We start from the raw sequence: 20,250 nt of genomic DNA on the forward strand, positions 1-20,250 counted from the left end.
CATCTAATAGGCATCCCTGTAGGGAATAAGGTGGGGTGGCAGTAGAAACTTATTTGCTGGAGTAAATTAACTCTTAAAAATGAAGAGCACTGCATAAACTGTCAAAACAGCTATACCACATGCTTTTTGGCAGATAATGGAAGATGGTATCTTTTTCTGCCTTTGGACAGGGAGAGCAATTGGAGAGTCTGGTTGTCCTTGTAGGTGTTGGATGAGAAAGCAGACTCTGGAGAGTGAGGACACAGACCTCTCTGTGAGAGACGCTAGAGGTACAAGTGCGAATTTGCCGTGTTGTCTGTCTTAGCTCCTCAGGGTAATGCTTTCCAGCTTTGTCTCTAGAAGGCCTGACCTTATGTCTTGCTGAAATTACTTTGTATTTTTTTTTTATTTGCTGAAATCTGAAAGAAAACCTGGGGGAAAGGAACTACAGACGTGGGTTTGGTGGATCCGAGGGAAGTGGTGCGCTGGTGTGGAGAGGGGGAACTCCCTGTGGTAAAAGCGCTCTCCAGACTGTAGGTCTTGTCCTCCAGCCTGCAAAGGCTCGAGCAGGGGCTGATTTATACTTTGTAGAAACACTTCTGCAACTTCAGGCAAAGCCTGGAGCATTGTAATGTTGATCTCTAATGTATTTGGAGACTTGTATTCCTGCCCAGGCTTCCCTAAGCTAAACAATTGCATGGATTACCGCAGTGTTTTATAACTGCCCCTTAGTTGAGCTCTTTTTTTTCAAGAATCGAGGTGAGATGGGGAGAGGAAATGCAGGTTGGGGGGTGTGTGCGTCAGGCTGTGGGTATGTACCTTATTGCTAGAGAAAAGAGGACTCTGCCTTGCTGTCAGTTCTGCACAACTCTAACCCATTGCTCCTGTCTTCAGCGAAACACGACTAGGAGCTGAGACCTTGGATATGAAAATCCCATAAGCCTTGTGAAAGGAGAGGCATGCGGAGCCTGCTGATGTTTGCCTTGCCGACTGCTACTGAACATGCACTTAAGCACAGTCTAGCTGGCCTTGTCCTTAGCTGGCATCCCATAAACATTAGCACAAGCAAGCATAGCTTAACTGATTGAGGAAATATAGGGAGAAGGGGGCTGATGCGCGAGGAGGAAAGATATCACTTGCCCTCTCTCCCAAATCTGTCTCCTTTGTTCTGCTCAGTTAAAAAGTTAGATGGATACTGCTTTCTCTAGATTCTCAGAGATGCAGATGATGTAGCCCCCAATTTACCCTTCCTACCTCCACTTCTGCTAATCTGTTGACCTTTAAGCTAGTCCCCTAGCTCTGCACATGTGTCTGGACTTGTGTAAACACCCCATCACCTTTTACCTCCTTGGGCACGTTAAACACCGTTCCCGATGTTAATATGCGTAGCCCCTTCCGTGGGGGTTGTAACAGCTTTTCAAAAGGCTCCAACAAGACTGTTTTGAAGTCTGAACCCCGTTGGTGCTATGGGACAGCATTATGTAGGGAGAAGACAAATTACCAGGGCTGGGATTTAGCCAGGACGTAGTAGGGTGAATGCCTGACTTTTTTTTTTTTCCCCCCCAAACGTGCCATTGCATCCTTAATTACAAGGTTAAGACCTCTGTTTTATGACTCATCTGAAAAAACAGCACCTCCAACATAATTGCCTGAGCATGTTGCCTGGGGGACTGTTGCTCACTAGTGACTCAGAGCAGCAAGTGCCACCTAATGAAATGTAATACCCCAGCCTTGCCCTTTTCACGCCTAGTCCAAGCAGCGACCAAACCAGAGTCTCCTGTAAAGGTGCGATGTCAACCCAGGCAACACTGCAGTTAGAAGGTATTTCTGATGAAGAAAGCAACCAACTGTGAATTCCTGCTCACTGGGCATTATCAGCCCATAGAAATAGGCGTGTTCAGTTAAAGAAAAAGCAAACAGTGTCTCATTTTGCCTAGTGAAGGATGAACATGTTGCTTCAGGCTCCCTCCGAAGCCATAATAGAAATGAGAAATTGATATACCATCCTGGTGGGAATGTCAGTTCCTTGGGTAATCCATCTGCCTAGGCGTATTTTGTTTGTTTCTCTGAAATACGTAAATGCACTCATTACACAATAAGAGCCTCTTTAAAAAACTTTCCTTTGATCATTAGCATGCTAATCAGTCTGGATGGATCTTCTCCTTCCCTTCCAGGTGGAGGGAAACAATTGTAATGGGTGCCCCTTGGCCACGGTGCATTTGTTCCTCCAACCCATTGTTCTGGGATGAAATTGGAACATTGTGTTTCTCTCTTGGACCAGATACTTGAATTGCCCTCGGGTTTGTGTGGGGTTTTGTTTTTTTGTTGGTTTTTTTTTTTAAATGGTCATCAGGGTGTTCCTCCAGGAACCTGTGCAGCCAAATGCTGTCTGCACTGAAAGGTCTGAGCCACGCTGGGCTGTGACGAGTGTTAGGGTTGGAAGGTGCTGCCGTCAGTGGTGTGGCTTGTATCCGTTTGGTGCACAAAGGCTCCCAGTGGACCAGGATGAATTATGATGCTTGAAAACGTGGCACACTGTAAAAGGGGAAGAAAAAAAAAAAGCAGCACTTAACCTGTAAGCCAAAAGTTATGGGGTAGAGAATGGGTCTTTGGGAAACAGTTTCATACCTCAAACGAAAAGCAGGAAGCCTAATCTGGAGAACAATAAAGCAGGCAAAACCGCTTTCCTTGTTGGCCCAAATTCATCCCAGGCTTGCGTAGGTAATGTTTGATTAACCTAATGAAATGGGGAAAGACGGAGCAAATCTATTCCTCTTTCTGATTGCATTTTGGCTGGGAAGAAGCATATAAAGAGGCAGCATCTAGTAGCGGCTTTTTAAGGGACTGCTTGGGTGACTCCTGCTCAAGGCTTGAAATAAAGAGCTCTGTTAGCGCACCGTAAAATGGGGCATACACCTGTACAGAAAAGCTGGTGCTTCTAGCCCACGCAGTCTGAGCTGTCAAATGCTGTTAGTATTAAAAACAGCCAGGCTGGGCTTGGGTACCAGACTTTGATCACACCTGAAAGCAGGTGCTCCTATGCTGTTTGAACATCTCTTTGCATGGTAAATACCCAATTTGCCAGCAGTTAATTGCAGAACTGACTCACTAACAAATAAATTATGTTCTGTAATGAATCATGGGGATTCGGTCCTGGTGCTGCTGCGTTTGTGGGTTCACTCTTGGTCAAGCGTCATTTCCCGTTTGTGGCTTCCTCATGAGACCCTGTTGGTGCAGATGGTGTTTGCTGCAGGACCCCTGCTCAGGAAGCAGGCCAAGGAAGGCTACAGCGTTCTGATGCTTATCTTCAAGTGCCAAGCACTGTTTTGGGATAGACTAAAGATTAGGAGCAGCAGAATAGGATGTGAAATCCCTTTCTCATCTAAATTGAGTTGTTTTCTTCTAAAATAAACTGATTCTTTTTATCTGAACATAACAAAGTCCAGGTTCTACCTTATGGCTTGTATTTTTTATAGAAGCCTTGCAGATGTGTAGCTTGTATTATTTTTGGATGTCCTTGTTCAGGTTTGATAGGTCACTGAGATGATCAGGCTTGTCCTGATCTTTAGTCTTGCTGTTTTGTGGTCCCAGCCCAGGATGTCTGAGACGGCTTAACTTTTTTCAAGCAGTGACCGTATAGGATATTCTGCTAAATGCTAAAGTCAATAAACAAAAGGTTCAAGTTGCCAAATCTGATGCCTGCAGTATTTTGGGGCTGGCTTTTTGCTGTAATCCAGGCTTACAGTGATTTAGCAGTAAGGTGAAGACATTCAGCATCTTGATTCTTATGTTTCCTTTTTTTCCTGTCTTTTTAGAGTCTCCACCAGCAGCGATGTCAAGAAATGGATACTTCTTTGAAGAGAGTGGCAAGTATTATTTGACTTCTTTGTGCCTTATTGGAGGGAGAGCTGCACTGCAAGGCTAGCTGAGAACTTGAAACAGGTGATACAAAACCCATTTAGCTTAAGCAGCATGCGAAGAGTGTCTTGCACGGTGGTTGTGCAATCTTGCGCTGGAAGCAGACTCTGCGTTTTTAAATCCTGTAGATGTTCTAGATATTCAAAGCAGTAAATAATCATCTTCACGTTGTCATCAGTGACTATTCTGGGTGGCTCCTTGTTTTTCAAGTTCTTTCATGATGTTTTCCTGTAATACAGGCTGGCAGGTGTATTTGCTTGTCTCTCTTTCTGGAGTGGAGATCGTGTGTAGGTGTCAGATCCCTTTGGAGACATCCTGCTGAGAGCATCAGGCAAAAGTTGGATGGCTCTGGTAAATGCATCTTTTAGTGCAAAGTGCTCTCTAAGATTTTTTTTTTCTTTGAAGCAAAGGTTAAGTTGTGGCGTTTGGAAACTTGTATCATCTGCCTCAACAAAGGTGGCTGAGCTGTCAGAGATACTGTACTGATAAAGGGCCAAAGTATCGTACAACCAAACTTGAAGTGCAGAGAAGTCCCAACTTCTCTACTGGTTTTGGAGAAATAGCATGCGTGAGGGTTGTTAGGGAGAGATCGTCTTGAGAGTTCAACTCAAGACCAGCCTCTTCAGGATGTAGCCTCTAAGGGCCTGGGGCTTCTTGCCCTTGAGAAGGAGCAGTGCTTGGAGTATTCAGGACTTCCAAATGGTGAGAGCAGAAGACTAAAATGCTTCAGTTCTTTAGGCCTGTAGATGTTTGTAGCTGTCAGAAGGCTCATCCATCTTGTTCCAGGGGGCCAAGTCTTAGCTTAACATCTGGGAAGGGGAAGCTGAATGTCTGCCAGATGTCAGCTGCAGTAGATCCAGCATTGCTATTGACAGCGCTTCCTTTGGCACTGGTTCACTTGCCTTCTCTGAAAGCGTTATATGGAGCCAATTTCTAGGTGTAAAAGGATGAAACTGGAAGCAAGTACTCTCATCTCTAGTAAGAGGTCTTTTCTGAAGGCTGGATTGAGTTGCAGATGGGCAGAAATTATGTCTGACCTCAGGGAGGTTTTATTTCTTTGGTATTTGCAGGTTTTCTGAGGTCATGTGGGGCATGAGGTCTGGGTAGCCCTGCTCCTACCTTTACCTGGCTTGCTCATGGCCCCTTGGAATGTGGTTGGTGCTTTCTTGAGGGCTGGGGGTGTAAGAGGGTGGTCCAGGCTGGGAGCTGGAGAGATGACTAAGCCTCTAGCTTCTGTCTGAGAGCAGCGTAAGGGCTTGGTGAGAAATGCTGCTGTGTGATTTGGAGGAAGGACAAAGGCAGCTGCCTTCTGGAGCCACCTATTTCATCCCAAGCCCTCCTGCCACAGGGAACACAAGCGTATCTGTCTGTCCTAGCATCTTATGTGGAAAGGCTCTACATTCCCCCTTCCAGGACTCAGTATCTCGTCTTCCTTGAACTGTCCAAACAAACAAAAAAAGCAGATATCTGGATGTTTTTAGAGTGCATGTTTGTAGTTGTGGCATTCCCTGTGCAAAGCTCTCTTACGAGACATGCTTTTTTGTCAACTCGGTGCCATGGCAGTGAGCATTTATTTCTGCTCTATTTGTGTTATTACTCAGCTTTCTCCTTCGTCTTAAGGAGCACCTTAGAGCTACCATTAAGGACTTAATGAAACTGTGTATGCTTCTTTCCTGTTATGCTTCTGCACGGTTTGGGGGAAGGAGGGAAGGTTGCTTGCAAGTTCCTCTTCAGCCTGCATGCAGTATTGAATGCTGTATTAATTGTGATTGAAAATACAGTGGATTTCTTGGTTATTTCACACTCGGATCTGCTGTCATTCTTGTCCCTCGTTACAAACTGACCTTTTTTTAGAAGTTCAGTTGCTGTTGAGTGATGAGTCACCTTCTACTGCCTGATTGAACGGAGGGCTTGTGCGTTTCTGCACAGAATATATGGACAGCACATCTCGGGGGTTGCCAGTGCGAATATTCACATCCCTCTGCAAGGCAGTGCTTTGGCACGCTCTGTACAGAAGCTTCATGCGCTCAGATTCTTGAAGACTTACCCAAAAGCTTAATCAGGGCTAGAGGAAACCGCAGAGAAATAAGTTACCTTTTCACATAGTTTCAAAACTGCTTGTTTTGAAATGGAGCTACGTAATTATTAAGCTGTTTATTGGCACCACTTGTTCGGATCTACCAGTTCATTATGGGGACAGAGATGCTCTTGCCACACCTCTAAAATAAAAACCTAATCCCCTAAGCTGGGGTGGGGGGCAAAGAAAAAATAAACCTCTTCTTTTGATTCCCTTAGCACTTACATTTTTTCCCTTTTCTCAGTAGAGAAACATCTTTTAATTCTATTGCCCTTTGCAGAGTTGAGCTTTTTTCCTTATCTCCTCCTGAGATCTTGCATATACATATGGTTTTCTGTATCCTTAGTAATTAGAATGTTTTTGTTTCTGACCATATCTGAGGCTCTGTGCAGAGACTGTGTCTTTGCCAGCTAACTTTTTTTCTTACCCTTGTTGTGTTCTCAATAGCAGCTGCAGCAATGTTAAAACTTGAAAGTTGAGACTTCAGTTTTAGTTTAAACCGTTATAGTGAGGGTAATCTTGGCTGCAGCACCAAAGCAGTGCTTTGTAAGAATCTCCTGGATATTTACTGTTCATAAAAAAACCTTACTGAAGTATTTTTAATAATTTTTAGCTCTGTTAATTACTGAGGATCTGAGGAAAGCCCGGGAAGGATTTTCTAGTGAATGGATGTTAATATATGGCTATTCTGGAGGCTCAGGAGGTTGTTATGATCCCAACCATGTATCAACTGATTTGATAACTTCTTAACTGGCTAAAAACCTGGGAGGTTAATCAAAGGAGCTCATGTCTTTAGCTACAAGTTCCAGTTTCCAGTGTACTCTGCTTTTCCCCTATTGCTGGAAGAACTTGACTGAAAGCTGCTTCTGTGGCCTTTAGTGCACTGCAGAAGGTAAATGCATACAATATGACTGGGGAAAAAGATCTGTAGAGGCAACGTTAAGAGGAAAAATAAGGAAATAAGTTTGTGCCTGCCCAGTTAGAAGTTTCCGATGGAGAGTGTGGTGGCAGCAGGTACGATGGCAGCTGTTGGCCATGTTCCGTCTTCAACCCATGTATGTTGTCAGTTTTAAGTTGTCCTCTGACATACCTTGCTGATGAAAATCTGTGTTTTTACTCATTCATTTGAGTCTGTGAAACAAGCCTCTTGCCCAAGCAAATGAACAAAATCTGGCATGGCCCGGTAATATTTGGTGTCCCCCTACCCACCCCATGAGCAGGCTGAGTGGTGAAGTCAATTGAATCTTCAGCCAGGTTGTTCTGTCAGATGAGTTTTCTTCCTGGCAAATTTAAGTGACTAATGAGACGATTGTGTAGACCCAATCCAAACCTGAAGATAATTGGAGTCCTGATGAAATGCAGCTTGGCAATCTATGTTCAGAATAACTACTCATCAAGCCCCACATTGTCTCTTGGCTGTCAGCCTCCTGCACCCTCCTTGGTGGTGGTGGGGTATCCAGTGCCTGCTACAAGTGGATTAGCTCTAAAAGCATTGGTATTAGCTGCAAGTGATTAAATTCTGCCAATGTATGATGAGCTTTTTCATTGACCCAAGAATTTTCCCTGATAAGACACAAAACCAGAGGCTTTCTAGTTCCTCTTGCAAAATCCAAAGGAGTGAGTCCCAGTATAGTGCTGGGGATATTTGAATGGTTGCATTGTTTTAAAGCTGGCTCAACAGATACTGCAGCATAAATTTTTGTCTTTTGGAGCAAATCCCTCACTGCTTGGTCTCTTCTGACTTATTAATTGGTTTTGCTGGCACAATAAATTGCAGTTGTGTTGAAGGGCCCCAAGGCCTCAGTCTGGCTTGGGATGTTTGGATATATTTTATCTGCTTGTTTTTGTTTTTCAGTTTGCAGTTCAGTTTGGTATGTGTGGTGTGGGGTTTTTTCTTTTTTTTAAATTTGTCTTTATCTGTCTTGGAATTGTTTGCCTAACTAGGAGATTAATCTAAATGTCTCTGAAACAAATCCTTTTAAAGGGGGTTTCCCCCAGTGAGATGCCCGGTTCACCAGCAGGAGATGCACTACTGCTACCTATGGAGAGCCCGAGGGGGTGGCTTTGCAGGTCTCTTGCAGATTTTTATTTCTGAGAACCATCTATCAGGAGACCTATAATAAAACAAACACTCCGATTTTCTGTGGGTTCTGGTACAGAACTGAAATTCCACGTGCTGCTGTGTTTTGTGAAAACAAAACAAAAAATAAAAACAAAGCACCACTGAATTACTTGGATTATTCACAATATTTCCTAGAAATCTGGCTGCAAAATACAATACTGGAATTAATTCAAAAGTGCCTGGGTGTTTTTTTGTAGCAGATCAGTTCTTTCGGTTCTGTTATGAATTATTACTGAAGTGGCAGGGGAAACTTTCTGTTTCCATCTGGCTCTTCATGACAAAAGATTGACTCGAAGTAGGGTTGGAAACATGCGACTGAAGTTATGGCTGGCCAGTAGTGGAGGGATCTGTTACTTAAAGGATGCAGGTCTGGTCTTGGTGACTCACCTGCTAGACACTTTCTACTTTTTTTTTTTTACAAGTGGAGGTTGTAGTTTAATCTGTGGTCTTGAAGCACTCTGAAAGGTTTAGGTAATGGGCTGACATCTCCATAGCAGGTGGTCATTAATCCAAAAGGCTGCAAACCCATATCTGATGAGCTTCCACTGACTGCTTAAAAGCCAAGAAGCATCACCCAACCCTTCCCCAGTTCTTCAATCCCAGGGCTACCCACAGGTAGCTTGAGGGGTGGGAGGACGCTTCTGTAAATCCCATCTAGATGACCCAGAGAAGTCATTACTCTACCTGTGCCAACCCATAATGTTTGGCTTAATAAAGGAGGTCTTCTAACAAAAGCATGGGAGGTAAGCTCTGGACCTCTCTTGCCAATTGGTTGTCAGCAGCAAACCCTCAGCAGTCCAACAACGCAGTCTGTGGACAACCCCTGCCCCCCTAGTGGTCTTCTCCTAGGCTGGTATAAACCCTGTCCACGTGGCTGCCTGCCGCATGATGGGTACATCTCCTTAGGACAAAAATAGTGAGCCTTGCCAGGGAATCTCTCAACTGTGAACGAAAGGAAAAGCTTAAAATTCTAGCAAGCATCCAGCTGTATGCGGAACTGCTTTATTTAATCAGCGTGGCTTAAATTTTTAATTTTGTGGGAGACAGCTTTGCAAAATGTGACTTGATAGCAGCCTTTGGAGGGTATTGCTCTGTGGCTACAGCACTGCGATTGTTCTTGTCTGTGAAATGGAATAATTTGTTAGGAAGGAGGGAATTTTTCATGACTGCTTTTCAGACTCTTGTGATTCAAAACGGTAAGTGACTCCCTAACTTTGAAGTGTGACCTCAGCAGGAACATGTAAAATCTAGGCAAATATTTAAGTAAGAGATGCTGTTCTATCCATATAATTGCTCTCTTTCTCTGAGAAGAGACCTATTTTGATAAGTAGCCGATTATGCTGAAATCGGCATATGAGATACGACCAGAAGCTTGCCTTGGTGGTTAGCGTGTGTGAGAGAGCAGGATATGCTATTTAAACCCTTTTTTCTAGAATACTGTGCAGATTGGAGAACTGATAACACTTGTACAAAGTTCTTCCCAGTCTCTCCTGAATCCTTTGATTGCTTTATCCCTGCCAATATTAACTAACTGTAAGGTTATCTGACCTTTGGAGGCAACATGAGTCCGTGTTTTTGTGCAGAGTGTAAAGGTCAAAATGGAGGTGGAGGCTCCATTATTAATTGAGTTTCCTTTTGCACCCAATGTTGGGAATTTGGGTATTTTTTGAGTGATGCAGTGAATCTGCAAGACTGCAGTACTCGGGGAACAAAGCAAGCCCTCTGATAGCTTAAAGCTCAGGCTGATCACTTTAGCTCAGGTTAATTAAAACCTCATGCCTTTCTTGAAAATTAGTGTCTATTGTTGGTTAGAGCAAGTTGAAAATCCACGGAAGTGGAAAAATCAGATGAAGCTGACTTTTTTTTTTTAACTTAATGCCAGAATCATGACTAGTTTTTAGGTAGATACAGGGCTTAATTCTCTCAAGTTCCTTAACACTGTATTACAACTGGGCACTGGGATGCTCAAAGAACCAGACCTGATTTTAGGGTAATGCCCATGTCCCAGTTGATGCCCCCTTACCTTTAAAAGCTATTGAATATATATATTATTATTATTGCTTCTGTTGTCCTTCTGTACTTGACCTGTAATTCTTCTGAGAAACTGGATGCAAATAGTTCTTGGGCTCTTCCAAAACAAGAACTCGCAAACTCCTGCGCTTGACTGACTGCAGCAGAGCTGGCTATTTGGTTGTGTGAGGTTTATGGCTTGAAATGCTAAGAGTGGAGGCAGCCACTGGGTTTCAGTTCTGAATGGATCAGGATCAGTGACAAAAAATATCTAAAGCAGTGATGTTAGAAGGAAAGCCTTTGCTTTTCCCAGGGTGAAATGTCTGAGGCGGCTGAATCCGGCAGGAGCACAGTGCATACCGTTGTCTCTATGTTCTGGCGAGGTGACCACAAATGCTGTTTTGCAAAACCAGTAAAAACGCCCCGTCTTGCAGTTTGCTGCCTTCTGTGCCTTAAAAACCTCATTTGAGAAGTCTGAGGTGGCTTTTAACATGGCTAGCTGATCATGTTGAATTGCTAATCGTACGAGCTCAAAAGAACCCTTTTAATGTAACTTTAGCTTGCTGAAGAGATTTCGCGGGAGGGGGCAACTACCATTTCTGAAGAAGAGCAGATGCTACCCCATGATTCTGGAGGCTGGGGCGTGGATTTGCCTGAGGGAATAGGCATTGCTGTACAACCAGGTGCTATCAATGAGAACACTTTTCCAGACTTGTAGTGTAGACTACCTTGGAAGTTGAGGGTAAAAATTGGTGGTTTCCAGAAGACTGCTTTGAGCACTCAGAGTGTTGACATAGCATATGTGGTCTTTCAGAAATAAAGCCAGCAATTTTTGCAGAGGCTTGGCAGAGGTCGGTAACTTTTGATGAGCTTTGATCTTAGCTTTCCTATTTTGCCCTGCTAATCTAGCTACGTGGATGTGTACCTTTTGCTAGAACTGTAGCAGCGATGTATCTGCCTAAACAAAAAACTTGTGTAGCGCACGCATGCCCAGAACTGTGCAACATCTGGGTAATGCCAAAAGGAAAAATACCCAATCTCCCCCACAGACTCCCTTCTTAGATGTTTTGTCTGGCTTGCTGTGCTAAACTGAGTCTGCAGCAAAGAGTGGATGGATGCATTTGCACTCCTAACCTGGTTACTGTGCATGCTCGCCGATGTTGATTAAAATACCACGATTGGCTTTGTCTCCTCTGAGGCACACCGAGAGGTTATTCTGGGGCTGTGTCTGGCATAAGTCTCATAACCCGGGATGTGAGATTATGATGTTAGTAATATAGCTGCTTTTCTCCCAGGAAATTGAGTTTGATGATTAAGATTTCGGCTTTCTTGGAGAAGTCTGCAGCCCCTGGGCTGTGAGTGCTGCTCCCACGGAGCAATTAAGCTTTTCTAGGGAATGTATATGATGTGGCTGAAGTTGTGCTTCCTGCTAACTACTACTCTGCTGGTTTTATTACCCCAGGTGCAGCTGCCAGGTGCCACTAAGGCAGTGGAGGGAGAGGTAATGCCACCTCTGACTGCTGCAGCTCAATTCACTGCTTTCCCCGACAGAGCCCTGGGCTCTTAAAAGTCATCTCGAAAGCAAAACAGCTGCAGGGCAAGCACCTTGTCAGAGTTGTGAGAGGGTTGCTAGCAGCAGGACTGGGGAGATGAAGTGGGTCTGAGAAGATGATGGGAGTAAGGGGAGAAGGCTTGGGGATGGATATTGAGATATTGGAGCAAGGTAGGCCTGGGCCGGGGATGGATATTGAGATATTGGAGCAAGGTAGGCCTGGGCCAGGCATGAATTACAGGGGAAGGGATGGCGCTTTAGAGGGGAGCGGCTAGAGAAACTGCAATTATTTTTTTTTTATCCTGGCACCTGCATAAAATGGGAGGATGGCTTATTTTCACATTGCATATGATGGGCTGAGGTACAGAAGGACTTAGGGTCAAGGCATCTGCTACTGATGGCTGCACAGGGTGAGGAGCTGGTTTTTGTTCCTGCAGCACTGAAGGATGGTGCCTGCTGTCCTTGGCCTTGTGCACTTTTCGTGCCTCTTCTGTTTCTCTTTGCTATGAGATGAGTCCTGCAGGGTGGACAGAGGGGGATCATCCTGACCACAAAAGGTGTTCCCCAAGGTACAGGAGGGCTGCGCTGATCTTCTTGGCCAACCTTAACTCAGTTCCTGACTCTGGCCTCCTACTCAGCAAAATCTCTTTTCGCTAGTGCTTTTAGACCATATTTCAGGCTGAAGTGGCACTTCCTGTGCTCAGAGGTCTGACTCACCCTGTCATGTAGCTCATGGCGCTTCAGCAAATGCTGCCTTCATATGAAGGTGGCAATCTGCTGTGATAGAGATGGGGGCGGGGGGGAGAACCACTTTGGAGGTCTTAAACTCTTCCCCAGCCGATTTGAGGCAGTATGCAAAGGTGTCTAACTCCCCTCCGCCTCCCTGAAGCTCATAGCACAGGCTATAAAGCATTACTGAGACTGTGCTTCCATATGGAAACCTGATTGATATTTATACCGATTGTGCAATGGCCATATCGGATCCTGCTCTGAACCTCTGTAAAACAGCAGTCAAACTTTCAGAGGAGCTGAACAGCTTCTGCTGTTGCTTGTGGCATCTGCTGCTCTTCAAGCAGCAGGGGTGGCACTCAGTGATCATCAGGCGATCGGGGGGGAAAACAGCTGCCAGGGCTGGAGGCAACTATTGAGCCATGCTCAGAGAGGAAGGTGCACCTTGCCACGCACACAGCTCATCTTCTCACCTCCAAGTGACCCTGCATTTGACAGGGCATAAGTTGCTCATGTTTTAAAATGCCTGGCGGACTAATAGGCTGAAGGATTCAAAACAGGAGTGGTTTGAAGCCTTGAGGTGGCTTAGTGACAAAGCAGACACCTGCCCGGGAGTGCAGTTCCTGTACAGCCCAGGTTTGGGTTTATTTGCAAGCTGAGTGTTTTGTCCGTCCCTTGCCCAAGGGACATGAGGCTCGGCTGCCTTTTGTTCTGCTCTTTCCTCCCCTAAAGAAGGAGGAACAGAGGATGCTTCCCTTGCCAGAGTCCTCGCTGACCTCTGCCCAACCCTCTGATCTTACTCCACCCTTGCCCTTCTTCCAGCTCCTGTGCTGCTTCTCTCCTGTCTCCTCCAGCCCTCTCTGCTTTCAGGGCCTACTGCTGCTGTGCTCTTACCAAGCCAGTTTCAGTGGGCTTGGGAAGTGAATAAATAGTCTTCCTTGCTTGGCTTTTACCCATCTGTGTCTTAATTGCATTAGGATAGTGGGGGAAAAACTCAACCATGTTCTCTGAGCTGTGTGCTTGAACCATCTCACTGTCATGTACCTCCCATCTGACCCACTGAGTGGGAAGGATGGAGAAGCACAGACCTGTTGTGACAACTGGGGCTGCAATCCTGGATATGGCTGAGATGGAAGAGCCAGGATCATGGATTTGAGCCTGATTTTTGAGGCTGATTTTTTTTTTTGCAGGGCTGCCCAAGCTCTCCTGGCACCAGGAGGGCTGTCAGCACTGGTGAGTGCTCTACTTTGCTGAGGAGCGGTTATGGTGTCTGTCATGCGTTTCAGAGGAACCAAACCCCAGGGTTGGCACTTTGGGATTGAGATGCTTGCACGGGGCTTGTAGTACTTCCCATGTCAGCAGGCACCCTGCCTGGCTCTTGTCTATCCCTCCAGGACACAGGCTGCCCCTCAATCCTGGCACATCTGCCAGCCCTTGTGCAGATGTTTCATACCTGGTTGTGCCCACAGTGCCATGATACTTTAGGTGCTGTGTTCAGCTGTTTCTTCTGCTTTCCTCACCTTGCGTCTTTCTGGCTGTTTTGGGCAGGTTTCTATTCCTGCACAACAGAAACAGCTGCCTAAGCTCCACGAGCAGCAGAGGACAGCACCCTTGGTGTGTTTTGCTGTCTGTCTGGCAGGCTGGATGGGGACAGCAGCAACCTGGATGCTTTTTTGAAGCCTTCAGAGCAGTTCTGATAGGCCCGACTCATGTTTATTCCTGTCAAGCAGGTAGATGGAGGAGGCAGAGATCAGTAGGGGGATTAACCTGAGGTTTTTGTCGGGTTTCCTGTGCCTCAGAAGTAGCTCAGAAGTTACCTGAAGGCTTGAACCCCTGGCACCCTCCGAGCCCTCCTGGGAAGATGCCGAGCGCCTGTCGGCATGTTGCCCACAGCAGGAAGCGCTGCAGCCCCTGTCCTGCGTTGCTGAGTTCCTGTTTGGCCTCCCTGCTCGGGGCTTGTTTTCTGCGGTGGTGAGCTGTTGGCTCGAGATCCCTCCGAGATCGCGTGTGCTGCTTTCAGCTGCTGCTGCCTCTACATTTGCTTATACGAGGCTTTAAAAAAAGCTATCAATATTTTAGTTTCCATTCAAGCCTCCGTCTTGAAGCTCACCCTTTTCATTTTGCTGTAGTGCCTAAAGCAAGCTAATGAAATATATTCCTCCTGCTTCAAATTAGGCGTAAAAGACTTGTCAGAAGATGGGTAGAAGCTGCTGAATAATCCTGGTAATGTAAAAATTGACATTCTATAATGTCCCTAATTCTCCTCATTAAACATGATACACGAGCACGCCACAAGAGTCCTCCAGCTGCTTCATAATAAAACATTGCAGTGAACCAGCTTGCTGTTGAATGAGGCTAGGTTAAACTCTAATTGGAAGTGTTGCAAAAGGCTGAGTTGTCCGCTGTTATTAAGAAACTTGTCTCGCTTTCTCGGTGCTGCTGCCTCCTGTGACCTGCTCCTCTGCCCCGTGGGAAGCTGCGGGCCTGTCTGTCTGTATCAGGTGTCTCCTTGGAAAGGTCTTTTTCTTCCCCCCCCCAGTTTCAAATTGCTGAACTGCAAGCAAAGCGGCTGTGCTGCCGGTGACTTGAGCTGATGAACGTGTTGGGTTTAGGGTGGGCTGTGGCACAGCTCTTGCTTCTGGGTTGCTGCTTGGTGTTTTTACGGCTTCCAGTCCGAGTTTTCATCCTGTTTTGTTTTTTGATCTGGGAGGAGCAAGGCATAGCCCCTTGGATTTGCCACTTGTGCTTGTTGACTTGGTGAGCAGGCTGGCGTGTGAAGCCTGTGCTGTCACACGGCCAGGCTCCGGAGCGGCCCTTCGGACGCACGCCTGAGGCCAACCCGAAATGTGCTGGAGCTGATCGCTTATAACTTTCATCCCTCGTCAGGCGAGGGCATAAGAGAAGCCCCTCGCAAGGCCCCAGGCGCTGCCGAGGCCTCGCTGCAGCCCTTGGCGGCCATGATCGGTGGGTATGCCTGTACCCCGATGGCTCTGGGCCCCAGTGCGGCCCGTGGCCCCACTAACCGCCCTCCCCATGTCGTTGGCAGGGTACCTCAAGTGCGACACGGATGATGGCTGCGAGGCCAAGGAGGAGACGGGGGGCGAGGAGCTCTTCGACGCTGTGAACTCCTCCATCGTCTCGGGGGACAGCATCCGCTTCTTCGTCAACGTCAATCTGGAGGTGCCGCCGAACGCCACCGGTGAGTGCTGCCCCCCAAAACGGGGCTGCGAGACGCGGTCGTTCCTCGCTGCAAAATTTTAGTGATTTTTTTTTTTTTGAAAACCTAATAAAAGTCTGGCTGCTGAGCGGGTCTTCAGCCATCTGTATGAAGTATCTTGACTCCTTTGTCCTTCTTAATCAAGAAGGGCCCGGGGCCTTGCTGTTGCTCCCGCTGCTGTGGCCTGGTCACTGGATGAGAGCAGTTTCTAGTGAGAAGTCAGGATTTCTGGTGCGTGTGGTCCCTGCAGATAACTCGAACGCAGCTCTGGGGCTTCCCAAGGTTTTTGGGGGGGTTTTGGTCATGTTTTAATTGAAATGCTTGGAGGTAAGTTGGAGCCGTGGATCGCCTGGGTCAGTCGCTGCTCTCCCCAGCAGCTGGTAAGGGAAAAAAAGAGTGTAGAGGGACTTTTGGGGTTGGACACGTGTCTTTTGGATTTAATTGCCCTGGCTAGAGGCAAGCAATCCCTACACCTGCTGTGTTGAGGCAGACAGCAAAAATGAGGAGAAAACCAGCCTGTTAAATATCTCTGATGGAGGTAAGGCCCCCACAGCTATGTCTACAGTACAGAGAAGTTCTGTTGTGTGTCATGCTCTGTTTACAAATAAAAACTACCTCCTCCAGGTGAGGGCCCAAGCGCCAAGCTCCCCCAAATACGCTTTAGTGGGATCTGTGCCTGCTACAAGGCAGCTTCATGCAGGGGAGGAGGCCGACATTTGCTGGCGGTGGTGCCTGCAGCGCCGTGTGGTGCTGGGGGTGAACCCACCAGTGAAATGCACCCCTGGGGCTTCCACCCTCGGGGGGAGCCGCGGTGTCAGCTTTGAGTGGTGGCTTGGCTCGTATAGGCAGAGTGGCCACAAAGGAATTGGTTGTGCAGTCACGTTGCAGATGGACGTGTCTGCCCAAAACTGTGCTCTTTGTGTACTCCCTACCAAGCCAGCATCCTCTAGAAACTTTGCTCAACGTGGTGGAGGGGACTTCCAAACAGCATAGTTAACACAAATTGTGGAGATATCTAAAATGCTTGCTATCGAGGAATAAAATCCCTAGATTGCTCTAGAGGTTGCTTTCGCCTCTAGCACGCTATTTTAACCTTCTCTGTAAGGCACATGCTAAATAGTGAAGGAGGAGGCCTAGTAAAACCTGGCTTTAGTGGTACGTGCCTAGGAAAATGCAGCCTCTGGGACACGGCAGCAGCCTGCGTTTCATCTCGGCAGCTGGAGGCAGCCTGGAGCCTGCCTGTGTGGGCACTGACTATTTTGGAGATTAAATGCGAGGGCTCTGGATTATACTTGGTGTCACAGTATCGGAGAGTCCTTTAAATTTGCTCAAAGTTATTTTTAGATTACTAGCAAATCCCAATTGATCTATAGTGAGCAATTATTGGAAACGGTGATGCAGAACAGGCATGGCCCGGACCTCTGCTTGACTGTCTTGAAGTCTACTTTTTGAATCGGAGCGGTGACTTTAAGAATAATATCTAGCAATTTTCAAGCCTGCAATTTTACAAATGCCACCTTAATTGAAAGATTTAAGGGGAACTGTACTCTGCTATGACAAGTCTGGGCTTAATGCCGTGGGGTGCATTGTTCGGGGATGAGGAATGCAAGTGCTGTAGATTCTTCTGCGTCTGAAGAAGCTGACTTTCCTTGCGTGTCCTCCTGGGCTTTTTATAAGTGTTTTCCCTTCCATTCAAAACAGGACAAAAAAGGCTTCCTTATTTCCCCTCAAACACTGATATTTGACGGTGGTATTAGCTGTATCCTTTTTCTTCAGCTGAGGTGTTTAGGATTTTTAAGGAAAAATGGATTTCTGATGTGCTGGAGTCCCCTTTCAAATGCAGGGATGGAGGTTTTAAAAATGGGCTTCAGGCAGAACTGAAGTCCAGACTTTCAATAAGGGCAGGTGTGAAGTGATATTTATTTTTTCTTTTTTTCCACAACAGTATCAAAGGAGCCCAGGTAGCCAAAATCCAGGTTCCTGTCTGTGAGCATCAGGCGTAGGATTCTTCAGGCCCCAGGTGTTTGAGTCATCTAGGCTGTCAGCTCTTTCTCAGAGGTGGTTTTGCTGAAGCATCTTCTGGAGTTGACTTTATACGTACTAAATCAATCTCTGGCTGCAGAGGGTATAACTGATCCTCCTGGAAAGCTGATTTCTCAGGTGGTTGAAAGTGGCTGAGATGAGCCCCTTAAGCTCTTCTGGTAATGAAAGTAGCCTGAACTGCTGTGGGAAAAAGAAAAACACACAAGCCCCCCCCCCCCCATACACACACCCTCTTCACAAGCTTTTTAAGCTTTTTGCAGAACTGAGGTTTAACCATGCCATGGCTGAGGTATGTCTGGGAATGCTGCTCCTTGTTCAACTCTGCAAGGGGACGTTTTTCAGAAATGCCCCTGCATTGCTGCCACTCTCTGGGTGTTTTGTTTTATACTCGGGCTTTGCGTTCCTGGAACAAAAGTGTGGAGCTGAGCACTTGCAGTGCTTGTCTCCAGCAGGACAAGCTGAAAAGGGGGAGGGGGGGAAAGGCAGGTTTTGTCCAGGCAGTGCAAGAATCCCCCACAAACACCTCACTTCCAACCCCCAAGGGGAGCTAGTGTACCAGGATCCTACAAGATCCTCTGATGCTCGTTAAACACAGAGGAAAAGCAAGTGTGGGAATATCTTTCCATCCCCATCTCATTTTCTTGCTTTCTCCATGCTGGGTTGAAACCTTTTGAGCTGAAAGGCCTCCTTGTGCCAGCGGGCTCGATATTGCCCTCTTGTGTCATGCAACCCATTGCAACACTTGCTGGGCCTCGCGTGGTTGCTGCCTGGCCAGAGAGGGACTGACCATGGGCCATCTTCTGCAAAGAGGGCTCTCCAGTGCTGCCTACGTTGATTTGCTCCCTAGTGCCAGGTGCACTTGCTGCAAAAATACATTTGCTCAATCTCCAGCAGGAAAAACCTCTAAGGTGACTTGAAACAAGATAGATGGCTGCTCTGTGATATCTGTGAGTCTCTGTATGTCTGTTATGGCTGTCACAGTTCAGTCTCTTGGCTGAACGTGGTGTCCAGATTCTCTCCTGCTGGAGACCTTTTCTGGTGAGCTGCTGTGAGGTTGCTGCCCACCTTATCGTAGGGCTAAAAGATCCAAAAATCCCATCTGGGGAGGGGATGAGTTGGTACCCGAGGGTCTGGGTGCTGGCAGGCAATGTAAGTGGAATTACAGATGCAGTGACAGCTTTGCTGTCATCCTGTCGAGCTGTTAATCTCTGTGATGGATATACAGCTTGCTATGAGCATAATTGGATGCGCTTTACTATAATTCTGTTTTAAAAAGATGGTTGCGTGGGATTAAACATTGAGCCAACAAAACATAGCATGGCCCATAAAACTCCGGCAATTAACCATTGTCATAAAATGCTGGGCTGCATGCGCAAATGTGTATAAAACAGCTTGAAGAAATCTAGGGTTTAAGGTATGGCCTATCTCATTTTTAATTAATACTGGCTGCTGCATGGAATATTAAGCCCAAATTAGCGCAGATGTCTAGGCAGTGAAATGCCGCTCAGTCTTGACGCTTGGGTCCTTTCTCCTGGGTGTTTTATTGCTTCCCTGAGGTAGCTGATGAAAAGCTTTTTTATTTTCTTCTGCCTCTAATCCTTCCAGCTTAGGCTTTGGTGGCAAGACTGCTGTTTTCAGCAAGTGTTAGTAGCTCCGACGTGAAGGTGGGTCTTTATCCGAAGCTGAATGCTTTTGGACCTGGGATCTGCATTTTTGGGGGAAGATCAGGATGGTTTTTAGAGACTTGAGACTCGTTCTGAAGTCACAATAAATGCATACAAGTGAAATGTTAGGTCTGTGCCCTGCTGCGTGTATTTTTGCAGGAGTCAGTACTGCATTCCTGTCCCAGATGAAGTCCCTTTTCCCTGTCACCCTTGCCTGAGGTTGGAGAGGGAGCCCCCACCACAGGAGCAGGGATGTTACCTTTCCTGTGCTGCAGGTGGAAAAATCTAGCCTGATGCTCTGTTCCCTTGGGAATTTGTGCCAGAGAGGATGAGGAGCATCAGTGACTCTGGTGTGCAGCGGGGGGGGACCTCCTTCCTCTCTAGACGGGTGTGCTACAAGCCCTGCTTATTTCATAGCTGCCGGGTTAGCTGTGTAGTGGCTTGCAGGCTCACGTGTGGCTTTACAGCTGCTTTCCTATTCTCTCACCTAGCTAGAAGTGTATTAACCCTTCTGTCTTAGCGCTATCTGGATGTGAATTTGACTGTCTCTCTTTGTGTATTATACGTGGCCTTTTTCCATAAATCCCTCTGGAGCCTGGGCTGCAGGTGTACGTACCTGCATCCCTTCAGCCCGTCGCAGAAACATTGAACTAGGGGATTGAACCACTTGCTGCTTTATCTGCAGCATGCTTAGACATAAATCCCTGCCAATGAATACAGCAATTTGGTTTAGGTTGAGCCTTAAAGTTGGTGGACAGGCAGTGCACGCCTCGCTTGTTGCAGTGGGTCTGCAAAGTGTGCGGCGTCACAGTGTTTTTATCTGCCTGGCTGATTTAAGGGAGCTGCCAAGCAAATATTTTCATCATTTGGACCTCGTTCTTGCAGTTTGGGATTTTAAAACAATTCTTTGGACCTCGTTCTTGCAGCTTGGGGTCTTAA

The 20,250-nt window shown here is 46.6% G+C and overlaps 1 protein-coding gene across 4 annotated transcripts in view; it reads left to right on the plus strand.

Moving 5' to 3' along the window:
• The window catches only part of SLC4A11 (solute carrier family 4 member 11), a 95,528-nt gene that overhangs the window by 9,606 nt on the left and 65,672 nt on the right, over positions 1 to 20,250 (plus strand). For all 4 annotated transcript variants that reach the window (XM_076335647.1, XM_076335649.1, XM_076335648.1 and 1 more), the window contains exons 2-3: positions 3,795 to 3,845; positions 15,434 to 15,586. In XM_076335647.1, the coding sequence (XP_076191762.1) occupies positions 3,795 to 3,845; positions 15,434 to 15,586 (204 nt within the window). The remainder of the gene's footprint in view (positions 1 to 3,794; positions 3,846 to 15,433; positions 15,587 to 20,250) is intronic.

This window comes from Aptenodytes patagonicus, chromosome 4 (assembly GCF_965638725.1).
Source record: "Aptenodytes patagonicus chromosome 4, bAptPat1.pri.cur, whole genome shotgun sequence".
Taxonomy (NCBI): Eukaryota; Metazoa; Chordata; class Aves; order Sphenisciformes; family Spheniscidae; genus Aptenodytes; species Aptenodytes patagonicus.